Source organism: Limanda limanda, chromosome 11, assembly GCF_963576545.1.
Source record: "Limanda limanda chromosome 11, fLimLim1.1, whole genome shotgun sequence".
Taxonomy (NCBI): domain Eukaryota; kingdom Metazoa; phylum Chordata; class Actinopteri; order Pleuronectiformes; family Pleuronectidae; genus Limanda; species Limanda limanda.
Genome location: NC_083646.1, coordinates 13281373 through 13307014, shown reverse-complemented (window position 1 = coordinate 13307014; position 25642 = coordinate 13281373). Strand labels below are relative to the sequence as shown.

Sequence of the window (25642 nt, the reverse complement as noted above, 5' to 3'; positions counted from 1 at the left end):
ATGCTGATCAACACAGATGTCCCAATCCCAGAAGCATGAGGTGTTGGGCCAATCCTTGTCTGTCACAAAACTACACACACATTGACACACACACACAAACACACACACACACACACACACACAGACACACACACACACACACATGCAATATTCTGGTAAGCCATTTGTGTTTTCTGGTTCCTAAATTTTTTTTTTGGGGACAATTATAAATAACTTGGAAGAGAAGATTTGGTGTCATGTGCATGCCACACCGATGCAAACACACAAAAACACACAAAAACACACACACACACACACACACGTACTACGACAGAGTTCGTTGAGAATGTCACAACCACAGTTATTATCAATCACCTGGCTGTCCCGGAGAGTGTGTGTGTGTGTGTGTGTGTGTGTGTGTGTGTGTGTGTGTGTGTGTGTGTATTTGTGTGTGTGTGTGTGTGTGTCAGTGTGTGTGTGTCAGTGTGAGTACTCATGCTGTTGCGCGGGAGGGCTAGTGAGTGATGGCAGTGACAGTATAGACGGCATGTGCTGTGAAATGTCACCATGGCGATCGATGGTGTTTAACGAGGCTGGAGGCTGATCTGGACCTCATGCTAACATGAATCTCTCCTCTTCACCACCCCCCTATCCCCTAATCCCCCTCCACTCTCTGTGAGAGCCCGGTGGTCCCTTGGGAGAGAGATGAGGCCTTTTACCTGCCAAGAGGCTTTTGCGTCTGAACACACACACACACGCGCACACACACAAATGCACACACAGGTATTTAGCTCAAATCTGGTCCTTTGCTCACTTTGTTATATTTTCAAATTACATTTGTGTGTATATACGTGTGACATAATTCCCAAGAATCAAAACACAGGACACAGCCGGTCAGATTAATCAGAACTATTTATGATTTCAAAGTGCTGAACATAAAATCCAGTGAACCAAAGAGAAAGAACAAACAGGAAACTCAAAACCAAAGAGGGACATTGAAAAAAACAGCCACTTTTTTTTTCTTTTTTGTTTCTCTTCTTCAAAAAAAACAATGCACAACTCGTACCACAATATTTGAAAAAGGCTAAAAACACTTCAAAATATTAGTTTTGTATATATATATATATATATATGTATACATATATATATTTTATATTTATATCTATATAATCTGCTTTTTTTTCTTATGTCAAACTGTTGCCGTGAGTGGGTGGTGGAGTCCCGGGGGGGGGGGGGGGGGGGGAGCCGCAGTCTGAGACACAAACACAGGTCGAGCTGATGCGACGGGCTATGGCAGCTCTTGACAGTTTATAACACACCATGCATATGATCCTGGCTTCTCTAAGCGTACACACAAAGACAGTACGCAACTGTGTCCTCCACACTCTCGCACAACCCCCCCACCCCCCCACACAATAGAAACGAATAGAAAAAGAGAGCATGACTGCGGAATGTTCCAACCCCTTGACGTACATGTACAGCTATCTGTCGAGCACCCTCCGCCCCGCCATCGTCCAGGCGAGCGGCTTCCAGGTGTGTGTCTGTGCCTCTAGCCCCCTCCTCAGGGTGTAAGTGCTTCAAAAGCCAATTTCTGTCCACGTTTCAATCCTCCTATGATTTCAAAATGAGTTGATAATAATAATAAAAAAAAATAACATACTAGAGCAAAGTTCAAGTCTGGGCGACTCAGTCATCAATCTTTAGTGCACGGCATCTCCCCCCCCCCCCCCCCCCCCCCCGCTGTCTAACCTAATGGCGGGAGGAGACTGTCTCGTATTCTTTTTAGCTACCGACAGTGCAGGACACGTCTTTGTAAAATTCAACCGCCCCGTCTCTCTTCCTTTTGTGGCGAGATAGCACTTCTGGAATTGCACCTTGGAATCAGGAGCTCGACTCAACAGCCTCTTCCATGTGTTTATCAAATCTCTGTTGTGTTGTGCTTTGGGATGTGTCTCTGCATGTCTGCGCTCACACTTCCAGCGGGACGAAGGACAATACACTGTTTGACTGGGACATCTTCAGCTCTGATAACATTCGATCACACCACACCTCCCCTTCCCTCATTACCAAAAAGTCCTCAGACTGGACGAGCCGGGGCCAAAACACAGATAAACAGTACTTTATAAACCTTGCTTTCTTTTTTTTATGCTGGATGAGATGCCACCCAGATGGAGAGAGGACGGTAATAAGTCATTTTCCATTGTCCGTCTCAGCCTCCGTCCTCCTCCCCCGTGTGAGAAAAATAGGAGGATCGGAAAACAAAAAAAGTGATAAAACATTTGAGCAATTGTCTTTTATACTGGTGAAAAGCATTTAGTTGGTTGTCCATTTGTGAAAAGACATTCTTGATTGGTTGTCCTGAAGAGTGGAAAGCATTTGATTGGCTCTCTCTGTTCTGCATCAGACAGAGTGGAACGAGTCTCTCTCTTCTGCACACGCGTGTGCGCGCGTGCTCCTCAGGGGGAAAAACACCTGAACAGGACGTGAAGTGGGTCTTTGTTTGGGTGGTCCGGGGGGGGCCGTCAGTAGGGCAAAGTGTCCAGGAACCTGTCGATCAGCGGTGGAGGCGGAACCAGGTCCTCCAGCTTCAGGTAGAAGATTCGTTGAAGGCCCTGGGTTCTCTGGGAACGGAGCTCCGCCCTCAAACCCAGGAGGCGACTCAGAGGGGGCGCGGCCTTGGACGAGGACGAAGAGGGTCCGCAGCCCAGGTGGTCTCGGAGACAGGAAATCACTTTATTCTGCAGCTCCTCCACGCGCTTTGAGTCCTTCAGACCCGGGACTTGCTCTGAGGAGAGACACAGACGTCAGGGGATTAATTCGTTAAACGGCAAAAATTAAGTCAGGGAAGAAAGGAAATACACAAACACCGACACACACACAAACACACAAACACACACGCACACACACCAGAGCTCATTCAGCTGAAAGAGCATCAGCTACATCTTCTTTTATATTGAATTCCATGTCATTAGCCTCTGTGGCTCATGGTCCTAACAGGCCTTAACCTGTCGCACTCACTACAGATCAATACACAGTCTAACCTAATAAGGCCCCTGTACACTGTTTATATGCACACTGCCCCCCTCCACACACAAAGACACAGACACACACACACACACACACACAAACCATACATATCTACCAGACACACAAATAGTCCCTGCAATTTAAGACACTGACAGATACTACAGTGCACAACAATTAGCAAATTATTCGACCCTGTGAGCAGCCAAATGAAATTAGAGACACATCCGCACACATACACACACACAAACACACACGCTTACACACATGGACAAACACACACACACACACACTGCTGCCCATAGCAACTCCAGTGGCACCCGTACCAAGCTTAATGTGACACTAACTCATTCTGTAGAGAACAGGGTGTCCAGCCCCCCCACCCCACCCCACACACACAGACACACAGACACACACACACAGATACACACACAGACACACACACACACACACACACACACACACACACACACACACACACACACACACACACACACACACACACACACACACACACACACACACACACACGCAGGCTGTGCTGCAGGGAGGCTGTCAGTGAGACCAGGCTCACTTTGAGGTATCCATTATCCGAAGCCTATTTATTGTTTGTTTATGTGATTCTTTTGTTTGTTTCTGTGTTGTGCGGCTGCAGAGTCACTCCATCCCTCCTTTCACCGCCGCTTTCAGACCCTCTCACACACTCTCGCTCTCTCCTCGCTCGCTCGCCCTATCCCATCTTTTCTCTGTGTGTGCGACCTCCTGGGGAGGGATCGATGGTTGCCTTTCTGCACAGGCCACTCTGAGGCAGTCGATAGCCTGGTGACTCCGGCGGCTCTGTTGTGGTGGTGGTGGTGGGGGGGGGGGGGGCCGTGTGCCTTGGCCGAGGTGGCCGAGTGCCACTGAGAACAGCGCCGACGCCATTCCGGAGCTGTGCTCCACGGTGGGCTGGTCGATCAGGCACAGAGTTAAGTGCTCCCCCAGAGAGTGAGGACGGGGTTGGAGGGCTTAGATAGAAGGAGAGGAGGTGGAGGAGGAGGAGGAGGTGGCGGACGGGGGGTGCGGGTGAGGTAGGGAGGCTGAGCGTGGGGGGAAGGGGTATTTTAGCCATTACACGTTTATGTAGAGATTATACAGGCTCTGTAAAAAATATGTGTAAAAAATGAAATGTGAACACTTAATAGCAGTAGTGTCACTTTGGGCTTTGTCTGTAATTGTTTCTAAAGCGTTTTGTAATGAAACGTACGACAACTCAACTGTCATCTCTCCTCCTGCGTCTCAGGTGTGTGTTCCCAGAGAACGCCGTGACTCGCCCTCCATTTTTCACACATGCACACTGATTAGAGAGTGGGCCAGGTGCGTGGCAGGTGCAGCAGGTGCTTCTGGGTATCAGGTTCTGGGTTGCAGGCAGGGATGTGTGAGAACACGCTTGCACATGTGTGTTGTTGAGTGCATGTGTGACGTAAGTGGACATATCCACCTGATCACTGTCACATCGAATCAGCCACAGACAAAGCTCTGGACAAAGGATGGTGTGTGTGTGTGTGTGTGTGTGTGTGTAGATTTGTATCTGTGTATTTATGTTAAATCCACTTGATTGACAGTGTTTGTATTGTTAGCAAGGGGCAGCTGGGAGCCTCATGGCAAGACTCATTTAAAGACTTAGAAAACAAACTGCTTTTTAAAAATGTTGCTTTCTCCTGGCGGTCATTTTGAGATTTTGAAAGTCTACATCACTGGCTTGTGTTGTTTTTACCTGTGAGCAGTACAAGGGCGGCCAGGCAGGAGAAGGCAGAGGCGTCCAGGTTCAGGCTCTGGAGGTGGTTGGCGAAATCCCGAACGGAGTCCAGCCACTCTCCGAACCCACGAAGGCACTGGAACCTGTGCAGCACCAAGCCGTTACAGAACACCAGTTTGTCCTCTGACAACACTGACCTGGGGAAACAGAGAGAAAAGAGACAAGAGAAAAGAGACTCTGGTTAGATCTCACTTCCAATGAAATGCCGCATTTTCCCTCAAGTATTGTAAATATGTCTGCAGATACAGGGGCAAGGAAACAATTACAATAAAACAATGAGAAACCCTGGCAGCACGCACACTCACACACGAGTGGGACACACATCAAACACAGGCATGCGGCTGATTAAGGTTTCCAAATTATAGCATTTGAAAACATTCCTGTTTCCCTTTTCGGCAGGGCGGGGGTGAAGGGGTTAGGGCAGAGGGCTGCTCTGTGTGTGTGTGTGTGTGTGTGTGTATTTGCAGATAGGTAAACTGTTACGGCTTTTAATGTGCCCAGGCTGCGGTGTGCAGTGGAAACACAAAGCCTTAATGAGCAAATGAAAAGGCTTCTCGGATGCATTTAACCATCAGCTCCTCACGACACACAACATCCCACTCCTTCACCATCGAGCAGAGAGGGAGAGAGAACACGCAGCGAGTGAGAGAGGGAGGGAGGGCTATGACTGGTCCTTGTTAGAGAGCCTGGCTTTCTTCAGAGGGGCTGGTACAGTGTTTAGTTGGAGGATCTCAACGAGACAAAGGCCTGCGCGAAGATAAGACGGATTGAATATGCAGGACAAAGGCGAGGGCGGCTGACGTGGGTGGCTGGAAAACAGCTGATGGCGAGAATAGCGAGAGAAAGGAGGGGGAAAGGAGGGGGGTTAAAGAGGGGGAAGCCTCAAATTACACCCTGCACAAACATTGGTTTAGCAGTTATGAGGAGAAGATGAAATGCCATTTGTGTCCAATTATCCTCACTCCGGTTTAAAAGGGCTACTCCACCCACTCCCGGCACAACACACGTACGCAGATGCTCGCACATCATGGGTTCCGTCAGCCGTACAGATTTAGCCATCAGGACCAAACTGTGGATCCACGAGTGAGAGACGGGGGAGAGAGACGTGAAGGCAGAGGAGGGAGGAGAGAGGTTCACTCATGGAGAGGAGGCAGATGGATGGGACGGATCCATCCCTCTGTCACTGAGGAAGATTGAAAGATGAATTTCTTTTTCTATTTCACTCTCCGTGTTGTCGCTTCAAGGCTGAGATTCAAGTCAGCATCCTTCAGATACACACCTGCATGCTTGACAACCACCTTGTATATACAATAACCTTTTACACTATTTAATATAATGTATAATATATCGAAGTCCCTGTATGTTTGTATGTATGTATGTATATAGTCTAGGTTTAGTCCATGTATGTATGTATTCTTACTGTATACTGTTTGACCTGATTGTCTTGTAAAGTTTCTGTATATTGGAGAAAATTAATCAAGCATTGCATCAGTTTTATGGTTGCAATTTTTTTAATTTTGAAAAAAAAATCCTATTTCTTTTGCTTGTTTCTAAAACATTTCCCTCAAATGTAACATTTTACCACATCAAGCACAATGCATTTGAATGATGGGACTTATTTGTCTTATTTAATTTAATTTGTGAAATGGTTAACAACGTCTTAAGAGCGGCCGACCGTGTAACAGAATTAAAGCATGAAGCAAATTCAGCTTGTCTGTGATTCTTGGTCGACAATGTCTGCGTTGTAAAGCAAAGCAGAAACACAAAGATGCCAAGTCGAGAACACGGGTTGAGAACAATGTCAAGTGTCATTTCTCAATAATCTGACCCGTGTCCGATTATGAGCAGAGCTTCAGAGACAGGCTGGCAGACAAGCAGTCCAGCAGATGTGCACACACACACACACACACACACACACACGCACGCACACACACCGCTGGATGACTGCCACACATTCCTCTCCCCCCTGACTACGCTGTCACCACGGCAATCAACCAATAACCACAGAAACTGTTTGGTAACGGGGTGCTTACAGCAATGCCGGCCCAGAAGAGCGGAGCAAATTTGCTCTACACACACTGAGCACACACAGACATGCACACACACACACACACACACACACACACAGACTCACAGGCATACAGACATACACTCGCGGTGGGGGTTCGCCAGGCATCTGAGTTCAGAGTGGGGTCATTGCAGGGCTCCGTCCACGTCCAGATAGCGCCGAGTGGGCCACGCCGTTTGTTTCCCTCTCTCACGGAACAGGCAGAGAGTAAGACAGTGCCGTGTTTGTGTCTTTTCCGCTGTGCCGTGGGAGTTTGGCCGATGGGAACATGAGCAGTGTGTGTGTGTTTGTGTGCGTGTGTGTGTGATTATGAGTGTGTTTGATACAGGCCCCTATGAGTCCACCATCTAATGTGAGTCAGAGTCCCAGCCTGATCCCCCCTCCTGCTGGGACTGTGATGTCACCAGCCGTCCTCTGCCCACCCTGCACCTGGACCGACGCTGGGAGGAGAGGACAAAGTTGGGACTCTACATCATCAGTGAGTGAGTGAGTGTGTGTGTGTGTGTTTGTGTGTGTGTGTGTGTGTGTGTGAGTGAGTAGGTGCACTTGTGTGTCTGACTGTGTTGGTTTCTGCCTCGGACAACAGTGCGGACAAAAGGATGAGCTTGTAGCCCGACCCACCCCCCCCTTCCTGCCTATAAATTTAACCAGCCACATGCCTTACGAGAGCAGGCCGGTAACCCAGGGCGATCCTGGAGCTGAGATGGGCCGGAGCAGTCATAATGGCACCACAGGTATCCACGACTGAGAGACACACACACATACATGCTTTTCCCACACACACACACATCCCAGGACGCGTGAGGTAAACGAAGCTGACCCCCCTCCACCCTTTTTCTTATCAGTCAGAGGAATTGAATATGTATTTCCTGCCATAACAGCCCCTTTTCAGTGTCTCAGCTGACTACCTTTCAGATGGAATTGATCCTGTCAATTCACAGTTTCACAATGCGAGCCCAGTTTCAGACGGCAGGACGCACACTGAGCTCTGTGTGCGTCAGATATCAGACGAGCCGAGCGGAACTCTGTGGGTGGAGCTGCTGTCATAGCTACAGACTCCATTCATAATTTTTCGTTCATATGGCGATTACTCAGATCCACTCCTCCTCCTACTCTGGAGATACACCAACACATCAGCGCGCAGCTTTGCCAGCACAGTTACACACTGTGCATGTGACGAGAGACCACATCCACTGCCTGCTGTCCGTAACACAACATGAGAGGCCAAATGAGCTTGAGTCGCTGAAGAAGTCGAAGGTTTGATTTGAAGTGATCCGCAACCTTCAGAAGAGTGTGTGTACACAAGTTTTAAGATTAAGATTAAGATACATTTATTTGTCCCAAACACATGCACAGACATGCACAAGCACACTCATGCAAGGAGGGAAATTTAACCTCTGCTTTTAACCCATCTGGTGCAGGACACACAGAGCAGTGGGCAGCCATGTACGGCGCCCAGGGAGCAGATGTTAGGGGAGTAAGGTGCCTTGCTCAGGGGCACTAGACAGGGTAGGGAGAATCCTCTTGGATTTTTGGACAGATCAATCCAGGTTCGTCTTTTTGTTGTTTCTCCGTGGAGTCGAACCAGAGACGAACCAGAGACCTTTTCTGCCCATAGACCAAGTTTCTGTTTCTGTGCTGTGTTGTGCTGGTGTATGAAACTGAATCTCTCTGGCCTCTTGTCTTGTTCTTAGTCTTCCACGCCAATCCAGGAAACACCAACAGACAATCATATTTGCTGTAGTTTATCGTGCTCCTGGGGCTTATACTGAATTTCTAACGGAATTCCCTGAGTTTCTATCAAACCTAGTCCTAAAGACCGATAAAATTATTATCGGGCATCGGATGATGATGGATCCTAACTCAGTGGACAATGACTGTGGACTTAGTGGATCCCATCTTGATGCTGGATCGTGATCTTGCTGGCTGCTGACCAGAGACTATGATTGCAGCAGGACTGCGTGACATATAGTATTGAAAAATGTTTCCCCTCATCGATGCTGCTAAAAACTTTAATCCTGATGATGTTTTCTTACACTTGATGTCTATTGCACATCTGTCCGTCCTGGGAGAGGGATCCCTCACATGTGTCTCTCTGAGGTTTCTACGTATTTTTAGTAGTTTTTCCTTACTCTTGCTGAGGGTTAAGGACAGAGGATGTCACACCATGTTAAAGCCCTATGAGACGAATTGTGTTCTGTGAATATGGGCTATACAAATAAAATTTGATTGATTGATTGATTGATTGATTACCTGTGAGCCAGTCTCAGGACGAACAGCTCCAGGAAGGCAGAGTCTATGAGCAGGTTCTGATCCTCACGCTGGAGCTCGGAGAAGCCGGGCAGCCGGTCGGCCCAGCACCTGGTGGTCTCCATCGAGGAGGTGAGCAGCCTGTAGAAGAGCTGGATGTGCTCGGCGTCTGAGGAGGAGGAGGGAGGGTCGGCAGCACTGAACTGTGGCACACGAGGGAAAGAGGAGAGAAATTACTTCAAACGCTGTATTTCTCAGTGAACTCATGACTGTAATTGTGGAAGTGGAATGAAACATTGTGGGTGTTTGGAGGTGGTTGGGTGGGAGGGGGGGGTACCTGGCTGTAGTCAAAGTCACGGGGCGTGCAGTGGGAATAAGCCCTGAGCAGAGCGGAGAGCAGGCTGAGGGGGGGAGAAGGTGGAGACCCTTCTGTCTGCAGGGGGCTCTTTGGTTTGGAAGGAAGTCGGCCTCTGCGGCCCTTCAAGCTGTCGGTGCGCACCACTGTGAACCACAGAGGAGCGAGAGGTCAACAGGCAATAAGGACAAGGCTCTTCAGCCTGAGCTGAACTTCCTTTTTTTTTTGGTCAGAGGAATTTAAGGAAGCTCTGTTCCTCGGGAGCTCCCAAACATTCCCACAGCTCATACACAGAAGGCCACCAGCCAGCAGATGGCAGTGAAGCTATTCCAAGGTCTGCAGACCTGTGTTCACGGGAAAGAGAAACACGTGTGTCTGTGTGGGTTTGTTTGTGTTTATGTCTGTGTGTGGATATATTGCATGGCATGTGACAGGTGAGAGACCTCAAACACATTAGTGATTTTACACATAACCAAAAACCTCTACGTGCACCGATGACAAGATGTAAACATGGAGAGTGTGAGAATATGTGAGCGGGTTGGTCATCTCTCCTGTGTCCCAGCTTTGAAACCAGCCCAGATTAAGATGTTTCAAAGATGATGGGTACTTATTGTTATCGTGTATATTTTCCCGTTTGCTTCCTCCACTGGAGAAGGGAGTTAGTTCTGCATGGGTGTGTGTGATGCCGCCACAGGCCTGGTCATTAGAGCCTATTAAACCCTAATTGCACAGACAAACTTCATGGACTGGAAGTCAGATATCCGCTGCGGCGCCCTGGTTGTGTGTGTTTCATTTAAAGGTCCAATTTGTCGTATTAAGGAAGAATCCATCAGCAGCAATATTATATCTGATCATGTTTTCATTAGCATATAATCACATGAAACTAAGAAGCACTGTGTTTTGGTGACCTTGTGACTCCTTTATGTCAACAGGAGTGGGTCCTCTTCCACGAAGTCTGCCATGTGTTTCTATGGTAGCCCAGAATGGACAAATTAAACCCTGCTCTGGAGGGGGGCTTTCACTGTTGCAACTGTATATTACCTGAAGGCCACTGTAGGCTGTGACATTCATTTGGCTGAGATTGGCTTAGATGCCAATAGGTGCATCAGGTGTGTGTGTGTGTGTGTGTGTGTGTGTGCGAGCTCTCCTACCTTCCTTCACCATGCCCACACTCAGGCACTTCTGGAAGCGGCAGTACTGGCAGCGGTTGCGCCTCCTCTTGTCCACAGGACAGTTCTTACTGGCCAGACACACATACTTGGCGTTTTTCTGCACGGTGCGCTGCAGAGAGAGAGAGAGAGAGGGAGGGAGAGAGAGGGAGAGAGAGAGAGAGAGAGAGAGAGAGAGAGAGAGGGATGAAACATGCAAACCGATAATCAGCCTCCAAACACAATCATCCACCTAATATTTGATTTGTCTAATTCAATTTCAGCCTTTCCCCCCCCCCCTGCCCCCCCCCCATCAAAGAATGGAAGCGGAGGCTCGCAGGTCAGATTTTAATTACGCGCTGAAAGGCGGCGGTGACATCAGTATAATTAGATAAAATTAATTTTCCAACAAGACTCTCGCCTGCAGGAGCTAGGGACCGTTTTATTAGCGCCCGAGTTGACAATAGAGGGGACCGAGCGCGTGTCCGTGCCGTGCCGTGCCGGGTCGGTGGGGGGGGGGCTGCACGAGCTGCGTGATCAGATAGTTTGTGAAGCTCGCGGGTCAGCTCCTCGTGGCACCTCCGGGCCCCACGCGCCTCGCCCCCCCTCTCCACGGGCCCCGGGGAGCGGGTTTCTCCTCCACTGGCTCCGGCAGATTATTACTGAGTGACCTTATTAGGATGAGACCAGAGACGGACCACGTGGGAGCCGGGTGCGCTCCCGCCGTGCGTGGACAGGGGACAATAATAATAATAATAATAATAATAATAATAATAATAATAATAATAATAATAATAATAATAATAATAATAATAATAATAATAGTAAGATAAATGCTGGAGAACGTGCCTGCGCGCAATCACTTAACTCACAGTTCCCTGGGGAGGATTAGAAGTGGTTTTCATAGTCAGACACTGAACTTCAGGTTTTTATGAGTGAGACGGTGTAGGGTGAGTCTATTTAAAGTAAAGTCAGTGGTGTATAAAGTACTTGAAAGCCATACTTGAGTAAAAGTACAGATATCTTACCTGAAAGTGATTCCGGTTAAAGTAAAAGTCAACCGTCAGAAAATGACTTGGGTAAAAGTCTTAAAGTAGCTCATATTAAAAGTACTTAAGTATCAAAAGTATCTGGTGTTGAAATGTACTTAAGTATCAAAAGTAGTGCTTTTTATAGCAGGCCTATACAGACACAAAACAACCCAAAATGTTTCTCCTCAAGATTTATCTCAACTGACTGAAAAATGATAACAACAATATGAATATAATGTATATAATGTATAATTTTACAAATTTTGAACCCTAGATGAGAGAGAGTGAGAGAGAGAGAGAGATAGAGAGAGAGAGGTGCGCCGTGCGTAGAGGTGTGCTGCGCCAACCTCCGCTGCTCAAGTAACGAGCCAGTTTGAGAATGTAAGAAGTAGAAAGTACACATATTTTTGTTCAAATGTAACGAGTAAAAGTAAAAAGTCGTCAGGAAAAGAAGTACTCAAGTAAAGTACAGATATGTGAAAAATCTACTTAAGTACAGTAACAAAGTATTTCTCCTTCGTTACTTCCCACCACTGAGTAAAGTAAGCAGGAGTAATTACTGCTGATGCAAACTAACCACAGACTATAAACCTGCCATCACTTCATGTCCCAGGTGAGGCCTCCTGAGTCCTGAGGCATGATGGGAACACTCTTGGGCGCGCCTTTGCCTGGAGTCCACACAATAACTCCACCTGCACTCCACTCTCTCTCTCTCCCTGTGCAGAGTCTGCAGACTCAATCCACTACAGGAACTACAGCACCCGAGCAAACTAACGGAAACCCGCTGCAAAGTGTCGTGGCCTCCGCCCCCCCTCCTTCTTTAGCGCCGCTAAAACACATCAAAACAAATAAATCCAATTAGGAACCCCCTCGCACCACACATGCCCCCCCCCCCCCCCCGGGAGACCAATAACACAGCAATTATTTCATATGCTCCGGCGCGGGCGCGGAACTGGCGAGTAATGGTCGCCAGCGCCGGATGAGAGCGGTTGCCATGGCGCCGCAGATCACCGTGAGTGTCCTCCTCTCGTCCCCTCAGTGGTCAGTGACCCGTGTGCGCCGGGATAAGTTGGTTATGGTCATTAATGTGGTTGAGAGGGGGAAATAACATCCGTTTAGTGGGAGAGTCCGAGCTGAACATAAGGCTGCAGGAGAGGTGGGATGACGCACTGAGACATGCGAGCATTAATGTTCACCTTTTACAAGTGTGCAGCCAGGCCAACGCAAAGTTTAGAGACATTAACACTGTCTTTATTTTCTGTACAAGTTGTCCAGCTGCATGGTGACATCAACACACTCGAGCTCTCTCAACTTAGTGACACTTTGAGGTTTAGATTTATGATTCTTTATGACACATGTTATTATATTATATATATTACACTGTATAACATTGCATATTGCAATTTGACACTGTTCACTGTTTTGCTTTTTGCATTGGGCATTGTGCATTTCACCTTTTACTTCACTTTTTATAGCTTTTATCTTTTATATATTTTTAAATAGATATGTTTATGTCTAAATAAATGCTACCTTGTATAAATATTAGAAAAAGTGAGTAAATAAGAAGTTAATAGTGAGTAAATATATATTGTTTTTTTTATTATTACTATTGTTTTTCTTATGTGTGGTGTATTTATTGTGTTTTTATGTTTCTATGTTCATTGTATGCACCAATAACCTTCTGATTCTGAATAAACATTATTTGGACTAAGAGTTGTTTTTTTCCTTTCAGCATCCTGAGTGTGGTGATGCAGTTGACCCCGGTGGTTTATCTAGGAAGAAATCCTTCCCTCAGTGACCCCTGGGCCTACTTTTTTAGGCTGGCTCCAAGAAAGTCCTGAGTTTGAGAAGATCAATTCAAGATAAATTAAGCTCTCATGCAGAGTGCTGGTGTGTGTGTCTCCTGCTGTCTCTCTCCACTCGGCTGCGTGTGTCCTGTGACTTTGCTTTCTAATAGGCGACGTGGAGCACTGGCATCTCAACAGAGACGCCACATATCAGGGCTGATATTGTAACTCATCCGTCTCTGATAAACATCAATGGGCTGCCTCTATATATGTGCAGGGGGGGGGGGGATCCAATTATCCCAATATGATTATTAAATCTGTAGATCTCTCTATTTAGGGCAGTGGATGAGTGGGTGTGCTGGAATGTGGAGTACACTTTTTTCTGTTGTTGAATTATGTGTCCTCTACAGATGTCTCCTCATGTTATCTGCTTAATCTTGCTATACGGGGACAAAGTACGACATTTGTAAAATTTGCTTGCTATCAGAAACTCAAACCTTGGGGTGGCAGTAGTGTTTGTGTGGGTAAAAGAGTCCGAATGGAGGCATGACTTATGTGCACTTAAAGCACATTCACAAATGAACACTGGCTTCCAGAGGCTCACATGCTGCGGGTGCCGTGGGGCTGGACGGAGGCATGCAGAGGCAGATTCTTGACATGTAACATGTGCTAATGGCCGTGGCTTAAATTAAAAGCCTTTAGGGACTCTGCTCCCCCTCCTCCTCTCGCTGTCTCTTACTCTTCTCTTCTGCTTCTAAATCAGTCTCGCTCTCTGTCTGCAGAGAGAGTGATTTGTATGGAGAAATGTGTAAAGGTATTTTGAGATGGTTGAATTATTCTATTTATGGGATAACATAGAAATCATATCTATAAAAATTATAAAGGTAAGACATGCACATGCTGTTTATCTTGTGAGATTTTGATCCTGAATGCATACAATTGTGTCTTTCTCACAACAAATAACAACAATATCCAGACAGCAATGAACTGAACATGACCATGTATTTTAACCAACAAAACAACAGCAGAGTTGCTTCTTTCATAATGTTTGTATTGTACTGAAGGTCGACTTCCAGTTTTAAATTGAAAAAAATAATTTATTTACTTATGAAAAGGTTCACTATATTAATGGGAAGCATGTGACTGGAACACGTTATTCTGCCAAAAATAATTAATCATGAAAAGTGAACATCTTGTTTAGGAGCAATCCTTAATTCCCAGTAGAAATGTGCTTCAAATTGCACAAATGAAATTAAAATAAATTGCAAAAAACCTCAGTTATGGTCTAATGTGTAATAACTATTCAAGAATAATTAAATATAACCAGGAAAAACTTTTTTAGGGGACAATAAAACTATCAGGATAATGGACGTGATAATATGAATATGGAAAGAAAAGTGTGTGTTTCTGCTGTGGTAAAATTGGTAAAAACAACATGCACTCGGTACTGTATGCACAAACATGTTTTTCTATATGTGCATGTGTGGTTGTGTGCATATGTTGAGTGTGTGAGTGTGTGTGCATGGTTGGCTGCATCTGCATGTGTGTAAAGGAAACATAGTGAGGTTTGACAGGCTGTTTGGCTGCAGAGCGCTTATACAGCAAGCACACAGCCTGCGGCCGGCTGCCACCAGACGCTGCTCCCATTAATTACTAAATAAAAACAAATTGTGAAACTAATTGAAAAGAGGGATAATTCATTTCCACCTACCAGAGGCATTATTCAATCACATGTGTTTGCAGCCGGCTTCTTGCTGTCTCTTAATTTCCCCTCTCTTGTCTCATGCAACAAATAGAATGCTTAACAAGTGTGCATAATAATTCAAAAGCTGTGCAAAGAAATTACTTCAGTATACCGGGGTTGAGTTTACTATAATGTGCTTGACGTATTGTACCACTTGCATGTGCGGGAGAAGTTTGTTGTCATGTCGAATGTGAGAAGTCGGTCTGATTAAACACGGCTCCTAGGGGACATTAAACTCTGTGGTGCAGCAACAGGGAATGTGAGACACCTACATGACAAGTGTTTGACTGAATCATTTGAACAAATTGCAAACTGAGTCATATCGAGTGTTATGTCAGTGAATTGTGGTCAATTTTGTGGTCACTGACTCACTACAAAGACGCTGAAAGGAAAATTTAATTTCGAGGAGGATTCCTTTTCCACGGCACTTTCATCATACTTTATTTCTTCGTAGCTGAGTGCCAAGCGTGGAGAGCGATTTTCCCCGGTTGTCTGAGAGAGTATATGTGCTTTTATCATTCCGTGTTCTCACGCAACACAAGCAATCACACACACACTCACACACACAGACCATGCAAGGGTTGCTGGGAGAACCGACCCCTGTGGGTATGTTGTGCTTTCATAATGACTTAAAAGATGATTTAGCAAGTAGGGTCTAGAGTGGGAGTGAGGCAAACGCAGCTTCAAATGAAACACGTCAGTCAGTTTACGGATACTTGGTAATATTTCAAGGTAGATTATCAATTATGGAAATGCTTGTGGGTCTGTTGGAGGGACCGAGAGCACAGATGTCAGAAGCTGTCAGGAGCTAATACTTCAAGGCAAACAGAAGAAGAGGTATTCTAGGATCATGTCTCATAAGAAACCACAAGATCCACAGATATAAAACCAGACGTAGCTCTCACAAGAAAGGACAGAGTCACCGATTCACAGATTTGTATTTGCAGTCACTGTTTACGCAGTGTCACGCTTTGATGATGTCTTTAAAAGTAAAGCATGATGGGTCTTGTATCTATTCAAGATACTCATGGTTGCAGGTAAAAAGGTCATTACAAGGAAATGGGGGACGGAAGATCTACCCACTCAGACCCATTGGGTGGACACATTGGGGGGGAAATAAATATTATGGAAAGACTGACACACAGGCTCCGGCTGACAGGACCACAGATGGACAGTAAATGGAGGAAGTGGACTCTATGGCAGTTGACACAGACTTGACATGACAGCAGGTTTTTCATTTTTGTTTTTTTGTTTTCGGGTTGTCGATGTTGTTGATGACTTGTATTGTTGTACTTATTGTTGAATAAAAAGAAAATGGTATAAAAGTGAAGCTGACAGCCTCGAATTGTAACAATGCCTCTTTTCGCAGTAACACTCTCATATGACTTAAAAGCTTTTAAGGAGTTTTACCTTGAAGAAGCCTTTGCAGCCCTCGCATGTGCGCACGCCGTAGTGCTGGCACGCCGCGTTGTCCCCACACACCGCACAGGTGCCCTCACCCTGAGGGCCACGGGGGGGAGGGGAGGGCAGGCTGTCTCCCAGCAGGGGGCCACAGGGCCCGAGGGCCAGGGACCGGAAGGCCAGGCTGCTGCCCCCGGCCCCACGGTGCAGCTGGTACATGGGCTGGTCCAGGGGTGGACAGTGAGGGTGGGACACCGAGGATGAAGAGGAGGAGGAAGAGGAGGATGTTCGAATCAGACCCCCCAGGCTCTCATAGCCGCCGACGCTGCCGCCACTGTGGGGGGGTGAGTGCTGGTAGAAGTGTGGAAAACGGGGAGACTTGAGGGGGCCCGTCTCCAGGCTGGACCCCAAGGAGTGGGGGTGCGACGGAGGGGCAAGGGAGTGCTCCTCCCACAGGAAGGAGGTGCCGTGCTGGGGCGGCAGAGACGGAGTGGTGGGAGTGGAGGGGGGGGACTGCTTAAAGTACATGGCGGAGGACGACATGGCCTCCAGCGCCGGAGCGGTCGGGTAGCTCTCCTCCTCCTTTTTGATGGTGGCCCGGTGGGGGGGCATCTGGTAGAGGCAGGACGACTTGGGCTCGTAGCTGCCCTCCACGAACACATTGAAGCTGGGGAGGGAGGTGGTGGCGGCGGCGGCGGAGATCTCACCACCGCCCAGGTCCAGCTTGGTGTAGTCGGGGGTCATGAGGTCAGAGCCGTAGCTGTCGCCCTGGTAACTGAAGGACTGGCCAGAGTAGGCTGAGCCTGGAGGGGCGGGCCCGTACTGAGCCTGCACACAGGGCATGTCTACCAGGGAGAGAGAGCACACGTGGGTTAGAGAGACGTGGCACATCAGACCACATGGATTCAAACCACATCTCATTCAAAAAAGCCCTGTTATGGTGTTAGTAGAAATGTCAGCTGCTCGGCAACAATCATTAGTCGGAGGAGAGCGTTTGATGACATGTTAGTTAAACACTGATTTGAACAGAGAAGCAGGACTGATGCATGGCCGAGGAACGATCCTTCAGTCAGTCGACAGGACTCCACTCCTCTAGCAGCACATGCACACAAAGGTCGGGTTAAACAGGGTCAACAATTAAAAACAGTGAATGACAAAGCACGGCTCTATTGGAACAGGCAGTTTTTTTTTTTTTTTACAGCTCTTGAAGTGTCAGAAATTGTTCAATGTTATAAAAGTTTTCTGAATGCACCTTTCAAGGGATTTACAAAAAAAGCGCTTTGAGCTAATTTTTTCCATTTACTGCCATTTACCCAATTTCCTGCTACACACTAACACTTCTCGCACTTCGCTGAATGTGTCGAGCTGAAATATTTGGAGCACACACACACACGCACGCACACACACACACACACACACACACACACACACACACACACACACACACGCTTAACCACAACCGCCGCTGCTGATTCTCTCTCAGTTAGTTCCGTTCGAGAAGCTGCAGTTCACCGGTGATTAGCGCGGTCAAAGCAGAGATTCTGTCCAAGTTTGTGTGTGTGTGTGTGTGTGTGTGTGTGTGTGTGTGTGTGTGTGTGTGTGTGTGTGTGTGTGTGTGTGTGTGTGTGTGTGTGTGTGTGTGTGTATGTGTGTGTGTGTGCGTGTGCGTGTGTTTGTGAGAAACCGTGTGTTTGTGTGCGTGAATACATGTGTGGGTGTGTGGGCTCTGGTTAATAGTCAGATGGCAACGCTGATGAGATAACATTAAATACTAATGGAACCCCATGGTGGTGCTGGATGCTTTGCAATGCACACACACATACAGACACACACATTCACACGCACTCACTCAAACAGAGGTTTGTGCAGCTTGTTAGGACTATATTCGTGGACTTTCCTGCATTGTTGACAACATAAATAAACCATCATCTCGAACCTTAACCATGACGAATCCATGACTAACCTTAACCTAACCACAATTCCCAGCTTAGCCCTGACCTATGGACATCAGAAATGAACTTTGGACTCGGCCTTGGTCCCCACGACGTCTACTGGTCCTGACAAGGTCATTGATTATACAGTTCAGAACTCTTTTCCTGAAGCACAAGCGTCCTCATGCACCATATGAAAAGATCACACACACACACACACACACACACACACACACACACACACACTGGTAAATGCAGACACAGATATTCCCTCTAACTGCAGCAGACGCCAGTCAATATGTCTTGACGTCCCCCCCTTGATTTAATTCTGACAGTCAGAACAACCGACCACCAATTTATACTGTCTCTTTGTGTGTGTGTTTGTGTGTGTGTGTGTGTGTGTGTGGTGTGTGTGTGTGTGTGTGTGTGTGTGTGTGTGTGTGTGTGTGTGTGTGTGTGTGTGTGTGAGTGAGAGAGGGATAGAGAGAGAGAGTGTGTATGTGTGTGTGTGTGGCCAATACATGGTCTGTCCTTATCAAACTCCTTACGTATTGCACTCCACCTGCATTTGCGTGCCTGCGTGTGAGTGTGCGTGTGCGTGTGTGTGTGGTGTTTGCGCTGCTCCATTGACGACCAGCGTGCGCGCGCTCTGCCGTAATCGGCCGTGCTCTTCGCGCGTCATGTTTGTCTGGTCAAATACGGGACATGCTGTTGTTAGAGCACACACACGCACACACACGCACACACACACACACACACACACAAACGCACACGCAGGCTCACGCACGGCAGGGAATTAAAGACCATTATTTTTTATGAGCAGCTCCGAAATAAAAGTCCTCTTATAACTTCATAAACCGCCATGTTTTTCTTATTTAAATAACCTCTACTAATAAACTTCAGGCAAAAACACATTTCCCCTATAACAGCCTAAAAGCTTTAGTTTGAGGTCAGATGCTTAAACATGAATGCTACTCATAGTGGAAATCAGACTGAGTGACGCATTCATTTGTAGTCGCTCCATCACAATTAATATAATACCTGAGGAGCTGTTTTGGCTGTGGGGGGGGGGCTGAAGAAAACACAGGAATGACTCAAACCTTCATTAAACTGAGTAAAACAAAAAAAAAATCCTCGGGGACCCTCATAGTTCTTCATTCAATCACTCACTCGTGTGTTGCTTTATCTATAAATAAACTATTAATATATTCTCTATATTGATATTTCTCTGTCGGTGAGTATATGTGGAATAAAATATAATAATCCAACTATTGTGAAAATAATCCCTGGATAAAACCCACATGTTTGGAGTTTATCTTCAAATTAATCTCTATAACAATTCATTACTAAGCACATTAGAGAAATAATTGTCTAAATAGGGAAAATTTGTTGCAATTTTTTTTTTTAAACTGAGGATGTGAGTCAAGCTGAATGCCTACGTGTGTTTGACGTCATGAAGTTTTTTTCTTCTTCTCTTCTGCCAGTGACCAGCTCTTCAGCCCACGTGGAAAAAACACACATGCAGCATTGTGGGCGTCATGGGGCATTTCTGGGCTGCAGCCTGCTTAAATAGTTTTGCAACCGATTAGGCATCAGAGGAAGAAGAAGAAGAAGAAGAAGAAGAAGAGAGAAAGTGAACTGAGAGAGGAGGAGAGGAGACCACAGTACGGACTTTGTGTCATCTCTGTGCGTGTGTGTGACAGTGTGCGTGTGCAGAAATACAACAGTGTTTAAGTTGAGTTTGTGTCAGACAGTGAGAGAGAGAGAGAGCAAAGAATGTTGTTAAGCAAATAAACTATACACAATATAGAAACTGTGTGGGGATTATAATGTTGTCAGGGTGTGTGTGTGTCAGGTGAAGAAAGAAGCCTTTGATCATCGCGCATACATACACACGCGGGCACGTACACGCACGCTAGAATGATTTTCAGGATGTAAACATGAACCTGCGTCTGCTCCCTGCTCCATCAACATGCGCCCTGATCCCGAGAAGAACCTGTCAAACCACTTAGGTCTCATCCTCCTCGGTGCTTTACATGTGGAGCGCGGACACACACACACACACACACACACACACACACACACACACACACACACACACACACACACACACACCCACACACACTTATACAAATAGAGTTGTGTCGGTGGAGCATCTTTACTTTTGTGTCACCCAAGAAAATCCGTCTGCTCACACTCCAACACCACCACCAGATTGCCTTTGTGGTGTGTGTGTGTGCGTGTGTGCGTCTCTGTGTGTGTGTGTGCGTGTGTGTGTGCGTGTTTAAGCAAGGGGACAGACAACCCAAGCAGTCAGACGCAGGTGGTGCAGCAGAGTGAGGCGAAGGGAAAGTCTCTAACCTCGAGGTGTGCATTTCAACTGGACAAACTGCAGCTGTTCCAATAACTGAGCGCGCCTGCTCATTGTCAGAATGCCATAGATCTAACAAATAAAAATATGAAGTTGCACACATCAATACAAAAAGACAGGATTTTATTTTTGAATTCTTTCTCGGTGGGTCAGTGAATCGTGAGAAATATTGTGTGGATTCAGTGGTCCCCAAAAAGACTCCAAAGACACCACCAGAGACTTTAAGTTGAATATATATCTATATTTGAGTGTCTTATTTCTCCAAGATTTTAATTGAAATCTGAAATAAGACAAAAGAGACTAAATTATGTCGTGGCATCTAGAGATTTAATTTTGTTTTGATCGTTTTTAGGAATATGACGCATTTTTAGTACAATAAAACCACCAAATGTCACACCACAAAATTGCACAAAAAGAGACCTGCGCCATAAAAAGTTACTCTGAAAAAAATTGAAAGAAAGTGAAGTGAAGAAAGAAAGAAATAAGGAAAGAAAGAAAGAAAGAAAGAAAGAAAGAAAGAAAGAAAGAAAGAAAGAAAGAAAGAAAGAAAGAAAGAAAGAAAGAAAGAAAGAAAGAAAGAAAGAAAGAAAGAAAGAAAGAAAGAAAGAAAGAAAGAAAGAAAGAAAGAAAGAAAGGAGTGTACCTGGTGAAAGAGCTTCGCGCTGAATGGTGCTGGGTGTCCGGGGGTGAGGGGTGGCGTGGCTGCGGCCGGGACAGGGCTCCTGGAGCGGGTAGAGCTCGGCGGGTGTCGCGCTGGATGTGTCCGATCGCCGGTGCTCCGAGCTGGGCTGGACGCGCTCTTCCGAACCTGGGTCTGGAGGAGAGATGTCGGGTTACATCCATGTGATGACAGGCTGAATAAAAGAGAACCGTCACCGCCACTACAACGAGGATCACACACATCCACACACACACACAAACACACACACGCACACCCACACACTTAACGGTAAATTATACAGATGTTTTGGTATTTTAATAACTAGAAATCCTGTCTTCAAGATGATTCCCAAAACTTAAGTTTGCGCATTCTCTGAGCGGTTGAACTGCACAACATCCACAAATCCGCAAAATACCTGAACTCAGAGAAATGTTTCCACAATTTAAAAAGAATAACCCACAATTTCACTTAACACTAAGGAGACAATCACACATTTAAAAAAATATATATAATCTGACAGATGAAGTCAGCAAATCGGATGAAAAGAAAGAACTAGTTTTGACAGAGCCAGATGTTGATAGACCAAAATGTCGGAACTGACTGAAATTATTATATTGAAGCAAAAGAGGAACATTTAGACATTTATCAATAAAAAATAATAAAACCGAGCATCAGAGATGACTATGAATCCAAGCTGCATAGATAATATTAAGAACCACAACTGAGGACTCTAGCTCATTTCAAGACTTGCACTTACGTGGGTGATAGGTTTCTGTCTGACACTAAGCATCACTCCGTTATTATTATAATTTTCAGTTTGTGCTGCAACAGAGAAATTCAACCTGGAGAACAAAAAAAACAACTCTAGACCGTAAACTCTTACAAATACAGACCTACAGAAGTGATAACTTTTATAAAAGCAGTGTGTGCCAGTGCGTCCTGCAGCCCATCGCTTCTCTCCCGTCTGACCAGTGCAGGGTTCGGCTGCTCAGGGTTCATCCAGAGGAAGAAGGAGAAATGTGGAAGTTTTTGCAGAGTCGGAACCCGAAACCAGACCCGCGGACTCCTGTGTGCCGCGCACCTCGAACTCCCTCACACTGCAGCAGGACGCACAGCGGCCGCTGGATTTCAAGGCCCAGAGCGCCCCCTCTCTGTCACACACACACTCTCATAAACACAACTGTGTGTCTTTTTTTGTGGGGCCAGACACACACAGACCCTCTAGGAGCCGACAGAGCTCATCTCCCCGCATGCATCTCAATAGTATCTGTTGACAAGCGGCAGCCCTCATAGGCAGTCACCTGCAGCCATCATCTCCTACATGTCTTTGTGTCAACACAACACACTCGTCCACTTTGTGAAGCTCTGTTCCGGACCTACAGACCTTTTTCTGAGAAGAACCTTTATCAATTCTTCTCGTGGTTCTTTGGTCAGGTTAGGACTTTCAATCTGAATATCTCTCAGGACATTTTAAAGATGTCGAATCGAAGAAGACAACCAAGAGTAAACAAACAATTATTTGATTAGGGTTGATTTGGAAAAGTTTAGCCATTATTTAATTATTTAAAAACAGCAACAGAAATGAGATCATGTTCGATTCAAACCAAAACAGCCTCACTGTAAACTTTATTATAGGAGGGTGATTGTGCGCTCTTGTCTTTACCTTTGTCAAGGGTTAACAAGTCATATCCATTTGTAAATAAATGGACATGTTTCTGTAAAGTGAGACATTCAGTCTACTTTTTTAATGAACAAATCGCTGTCTTCTCAGGCCGGAGTCGGTCGGTGTGGAGCTCTGGCCCTGCGCGCACCGGTAACCAAGAGAACGACATAAGAGCTGCAAAGCACGCGTCCCGGAGTGCCGGTAGCCCCCGGTAAGCCCCTCGCACCAATAACGCCGGACAGCGCGAGGGTTCCAGCAAACAGAGACAGAGAAAAGGAGGGACATAAAGAAGAGACAGGAAAAATATGTGAGTACTGTAAATCAGCTCTGAGAGGGGAGCTGTCAGAAGTGCCTGCGTGCATGCGTAAACCTGTGAGTGTGTGAAAGAACGAAATGCAAAATCAGCAAGTTGCTGCTGAAGCGTATAACTCAGCAGTGATGTTTTCTTGAAAATTACACATGGATTATTAGTCACTGACTCTGTTAAAGAACTGATCCAGATGTTTCTACTTGAAGGGGTTCAGAGACTGGGTGGATTTTCTGGTGAATTGTGTTTTCTCGGCAAGGAAATCGTTTCCTCACAAAGACAATGTGAGTGATAATATTAGAAATTGTCAGTGGACAGGTTCATGACATGTGGAGGGTTTACTTCGACACGGGTCAGGAGTCATATGCCTGTCAGTGACATGACATATCAACACAAACACACCCACTATTCCACTTTACCCCACAAACACACTGTGTCACACTTACAAACCACTCATTCACAACACAACCTCCCCACAAAATCCTACACCTGACACACAAAAAAAACCTCTACTTGGCACGAAGTCAAAAGAGCTTTAACTCGCCTCTTTCTGTCCGGGTTTAGGTTCGTCTATCCACTCAGACCATTAGTGCTTCTGTCTGACTCCACTGTCCATTGTGTGAGTGAGAGGCATCTAATTTCCATGACAACCATAAAGGGACATGATGATCCCTCCACAGCCCAAATTAAATTTCAATATCAGCTTCATTCGCTCGAAGCAACAGAAACTCTCACACACAGACGCGTGCGTGCGGATACGATAAGAGCAGCTCCATGCGAGCTGGAGCCGGACATATCAACAGGTTACAAGTTGAACAGACCAATACAAACCCAGTATAAAGCGGGCATGGCACAATATTAAGGTACTTTAAACTAAATTACGCACGGAGCTGTGCGTAAAAGTCCTATAGGCAGGATATCAGAGATTCATTCATTCTCAGTTTACTCACTGGTTTGCTGTAGCGGTTCCGTCTTTACATGCGGCAATAACCTCGCATGAAGTATCCTACTCCCATCCGGAATAATCACCAAGAGTCGATAGATACATATACACTAAATACAAAAAATAATATTGGGGACGTACAGGATGCATCGGCAGCCTAAAAAAAATAAAAAGTTCTTCCTCTTACTTTTCTTTCTTTAAAAGTAGGAAAAATAATGAAATAGAAAATTAAAAAAAAAAGAAGTAATAATACAAATAAAAACTCCCGAGTGTGAGGAGTGTGTCTGCGTCCGGTCCCTTTGAGCCCAGCGAGCCGGAGCTACTGGGAGCTGCTGGGAGATCTGCAAAGTGCTGGGAGTTTGTAACGCGACTTTGTTTATGTGCGCTCCCGTCTGAGCTCGGGGAGAAAGTCAAATAGTGCATTTATGTGGGCTCTGCCTCCACAGCGCGTCTGGTATGCGCTACGTCAATGTGACGCCATGGGAGAGGTGACGTCACTCAGAGTGGACACCCCCCCTTCCTATCTCTCTCCGTACAGTAGACACATAAGCCTCGCGCGCCGTGCCAGAGAGAGAGAGAGAGAGGGAGGGAGGGAGAAAGAGAGAGAGAGACAGAGGGAGAGGCGGTTGGTTTGATGGTTGCAGGTGATTCATTTCGATACAGCACATGGTGTGGGGCTGCTTTATGCCACTGTATAATACTTAGGCATTCAGATATTGCGCTAACTTTGCAAATACTTTATTCTTTTGATAATTGTGTAAAATGTGATGTATTTTAAATACACAACAATGTATAAAATAGTCACGAATATTACAATAGTTATAATAATAATCATAAGTCTAACTGTTGCATTTAGTTTATCTATCTATCTATCTATCTATCTATCTATCTATCTATCTATCTATCTATCTATCTATCTATCTATCTATCTATCTATCTATCTATCTATCTATCTATCTATCTATCTATCTATCTATCTATCTATCTATCTATCTATCTATCTATATATCTATCCTGAGTGAACACTTATAGGCCTCTCTGACCTATAATGACCTGAAGTGCCCCTAAGCACCGTCATCGTCTCTTTGACCCACTTCATATTTGTCTAGCCTTGTGAAAAATGTAGCAGCATTTTAAATATAATATATAATATATCCTATCAACTGGATGTCTGAATTGCT

At 45.9% G+C, this 25642-nt stretch overlaps 1 protein-coding gene across 2 annotated transcripts; it reads right to left on the bottom strand.

The window, feature by feature from the left end:
• Positions 1 to 1698: 1698 nt before the first annotated feature.
• nr4a3 (nuclear receptor subfamily 4, group A, member 3) lies at positions 1699 to 24562 on the bottom strand. 2 transcript variants are annotated; one of them, XM_061081929.1, is made up of 8 exons: positions 24469 to 24562; positions 21531 to 21701; positions 16595 to 17430; positions 10626 to 10755; positions 9457 to 9620; positions 9123 to 9322; positions 4760 to 4938; positions 1699 to 2764 (listed from the first exon to the last, which is right to left on the bottom strand). In XM_061081929.1, exons 3-8 carry the CDS (start codon positions 17426 to 17428, stop codon positions 2502 to 2504), a joined length of 1770 nt encoding a protein of 589 aa, XP_060937912.1. In that variant the 5' UTR covers positions 17429 to 17430; positions 21531 to 21701; positions 24469 to 24562; the 3' UTR covers positions 1699 to 2501. The 2 variants fall into 2 exon arrangements, with proteins under 2 accessions (XP_060937912.1, XP_060937913.1); XM_061081930.1 differs by lacking the exon at positions 24469 to 24562 and adding an exon at positions 20878 to 20959 and having other exon boundaries at positions 21531 to 21695.
• Between the last annotated feature and the right edge of the window lie 1080 nt (positions 24563 to 25642).

Excerpts from the sequence above, each read along its gene's own strand:
- nr4a3 (XM_061081930.1), bottom strand. The coding sequence starts at position 20,941 with ATGAGCAGGCGCGCTCAGTTATTGGAACAGCTGCAGTTTGTCCAGTTG. Across the intron at positions 10,756-16,594 it reads GCTGCAAAGGCTTCTTCAAG|CGCACCGTGCAGAAAAACGC; the intron begins GTAAAACTCCTT and ends CTCTCTCTGCAG. Across the intron at positions 4,939-9,122 it reads GTCCTGAGACTGGCTCACAG|GTCAGTGTTGTCAGAGGACA; the intron begins GTAATCAATCAA and ends CTGTTTCCCCAG.